Below are 3391 nucleotides of genomic sequence, written 5' to 3' on the forward strand. Positions count from 1 at the left end.
TCTCTGTCTCTGTTTCTGTGTCTGTTTGCCTCTCTCTGTCTCTGTGTCTGTCTGTCTGTCTGTCTGTCTCTCTCTCTCTCTCTCTCTCTCTCTCTCTCTCTCTCTCTCTCTCTCTCTGCTGGGCTTGAACTCAGGGCTTTGTGCATGCTAGACAAGTGCTATACCGCTGAATCATGTCCCAAGCCCTGACCCTGAAGTTATAATTTGCTGGGCAGCTGTCAGGGACACTGCTACCAGATCCGTCTGCTCTTCTACTCCCAATATTTTTTCCTTGGGGAAAGAATTGATATGGTTTCTATATCAGTGGTGTCACTTTGAGAAGAAAGCCTAGATCTCTATTCTGTGGAGGTAGCTGTAGTTCATTTACTTATACATGGTGTTTCTACTCACTTGTTCATTCACTTGTCAATCCATCCATCTACCATCCACCCAACTATTCATCCATCCATCCATCCATCCATCTGTCCGTCTGTCCATCCATCCATTCATCCATCCATGCATCCATCATGCCAACCAACCAAACCATCTTTCCTAATGCCTCTCTGTGCTCATCCTTATGCTTGGTGCAGGAGGCCTCCATGTAGACAACATTGGTCCAGCCTTCAAAGGGCTCCCTGAGGGCTGTTAACGTACCTATTGCCTCCGCAGATGAGAGAGATGCATCACGAGAATGTCGCCACCTGCCTGGGCTTTTTCGTAGCTCCAGGGATCAGTGCTCTGGTGCTGGAGTACTGCACCTGGGGCAGCCTCGAGGACCTGCTACAAAACGAAGCCCTGTGGCTAGACTGGGCCCTCAAGGCCTCCCTACTTCTGGACTTGATCCAGGTAAGGAACCTTTCCTGGAGGTGTAGGGGCACAGGGAGGGCAGGGAACTCAGGTCCCACACCTGGGTTCTTCCAGCTTTGTCTGAGAAACCAACAGTGTAGTGAAAGGGGAAGTGAGGCAGGAAGGCCTTCTGGGGCCCAAGGGAGTTCTGAGGTCCCTCTCATGCATCACAGATCCATGGGATCCCCATTATGTCCACCCCAGGGCATGCGGTGTCTGCACCATCGCCACTTCCCACATGGCCATCTCAAGTCCTGGAACTGTGTAGTGGATGGCTGCTTTGTGCTTAAGGTCACCAACTATGGCTGTGCTGATCTCCTGCATGTGCAGTGCTGGCCTGGACCCCAGGCAGCCCCAGAAGGTCAGCTCCAGCATGGGCCAGGGATTGATAGGTTCTGAGACCTCCTGTGTACACCGGAGCCTTGAGAAGCAGGGAGGGGAAGAGGATGTCCTACTGTCAGTCACTTCTTGTGGTGTGACATTGAGCCAATGACTCCTACACTAGAGGAGTCTTGGGTGCTTCATCTATAACCCCAGAAAATAGAAAAACCCATGTCCTCCTAGGGCACAGGAAAGGCAATGACATCGCAGCTGTGAAGTGATGGCCCGCCTGGCCCAGCCTGCTGCAAGGAGTGGCACATGGCCCAGTCCTATGATTGTAGAGCTGCTGTGGACAGCTCCTGGACTGCTGTGGGAGCTCTGGGACACCAAGCAGGGCACCCGCAAAGTGGACATCTTCAGCATGAGCATCATCTTCCAGGAGGTGCTGATCCAAAGCCACTCCTCCTCGGGGCTCTCAGCAGAAGGTACACTGTCCGCCTCCCCTCCCCTGGCCTGTCCCTGGCTGCTGTCTCCAAATAGTTAGGGAGCTCTGTGACAATCAGAAATCACTCAGTGGGCATCTGAGTCTGATTGTGAGACTGAGTTTCCTTGACTTAAGCCTGGCAAGCCTTTGGCTGCTCTGCCCAAGTGGCAGCTGACCAGCTCCAGCTGCTGGAGGCATTGATTTGGGGGGCCAACTCTGGCTCCTCTCTTCCTGCCCAGTGCATGGCCACATCTTCAGGGACTCATGCCCCTCAGCCCAGCCCAGATTGTGTCCATGCAGATCTCAGGCCCATATCCCTCACACAAATCTCTCTCTCTCTCTCTCTCTCTCTCTCTCTCTCTCTCTCTCTCTCTCTGGGTTTTTCATCTTTAAAATGGAAGTCAATAAAAATGTGCCGGCACCATGGCTCACATGGCCTGGCCACTCAATGTTTGCAGGCTCACTGCCCACCTGGTAGAACCCTTGCCAGGGCCTCTCTGTCCCCATATTTGATTCCCATACACACTTATAGGCTAAGCCCTCTCCTGGTTCCCATGGTCCCCTGGCACGTAGCCATTTTCTCTCTCCCAGCCCCAGGGCCATGACCTAACTTCAGAAATGTTCCCTCCATGTTCTTTGTACCAAAAAAGAGAAAGAAGCAGCCCCAGAGCCTCATACAGTACTCAACCATTGGACTGTCATCATCTGCTAACTACAAAAATCATGACACATTTGCCCTGAAAGCAATGACGCTTTGACATGGATTTGTGTTTTATCCATCACAACACCCCCTGCATGCCTTCATACCTGTTGTCCATGTGCTTATAAGATGGGACAGTCATTCCATGCTACCCTCAGTCAGGAGCCCAAGGAAGGCCTGAGAAGGGACTGACATCCAGAAAACTTTCTCTTTCTGGTCCAGGGCCTCCCACCTCGGATCCCAGCCCTCCTCAGGGAAAGTTAATCTGCTGTGCTGCCTAAGAACCCAAGAGGTCTGCGGTATGGTGTGCCCATTTCATAGCTGGGGTAATTGAGTCTCAGAAAGCTTACACAGCATGCACAGAATGTAAATGGGTGACTAGAGGCCCCACGCTGACCCACCAGCCACTGAGAAGGGGCACTGGGGGGAGGGGAACCTGCTAGGGAGCAGCACCTCACATCTGTCACCTTTTCTGTCAACTTCCCTCTCAAGAAGACCATTTACTAAGCTCATTTCATAGATGGGGAGACTGAGACTGAGAAAGTCATAGCCTTCTCCACCCTCTCATAAAGATGTGGTAGCAGATCCAGATTCAAGTACAGCTCTCCCAGCTCCTCATCTGAGACAACTTCCCTGCCCACACCCTAGGAAAATTCAAGAAGGCACCAAGGCTCTGTCCATGGCCAGCCACACCCTAGGACCAGAAAAGGGGGAGGGAGGCCCAGGGTGACCTTATCCACAGACCCCCTAAGGTCTGCCCTCCCCTACCTCAGACCTTCTCCCATGAGCCCTCTGGGATCCCAGGTCCATGGCCCATATGATGTTTCTGGCAGAAATCATCCAGAAGGTGGCATCTATCCCTTTTCTGTGCCTGCCACTGGTGTCCCCTGACCACGGGCCACACGTGTGCATCTAGCTGATGAAGCAATGCTGGGAAGAGACAGACTAAGCCTGGACCAGATCTACACCCAGGTCAGGGCTCCGGGAAGAGGTAGGCACCTATCCAGGGTCCTCACTCAGCTTGACAAGAGCCCACCATGGGCCTGGGTCCTGGAGATGTC

General features: G+C 52.9%; 1 protein-coding gene across 1 annotated transcript in view; it reads left to right on the plus strand.

Moving 5' to 3' along the window:
* LOC101590979 (olfactory guanylyl cyclase GC-D) overlaps window positions 1-3391 on the plus strand; it is a 28530-nt gene that overhangs the window by 13221 nt on the left and 11918 nt on the right. The window contains 5 exon segments of the mRNA XM_012515025.1: window positions 649-825; window positions 1030-1186; window positions 1488-1631; window positions 3164-3265; window positions 3268-3302. Of these exon segments, the coding sequence (XP_012370479.1) occupies window positions 649-825; window positions 1030-1186; window positions 1488-1631; window positions 3164-3265; window positions 3268-3302 (615 nt within the window).

Source organism: Octodon degus, unplaced genomic scaffold, assembly GCF_000260255.1.
Source record: "Octodon degus isolate 3935 unplaced genomic scaffold, OctDeg1.0 scaffold00049, whole genome shotgun sequence".
Lineage (NCBI taxonomy): Eukaryota > Metazoa > Chordata > Mammalia > Rodentia > Octodontidae > Octodon > Octodon degus.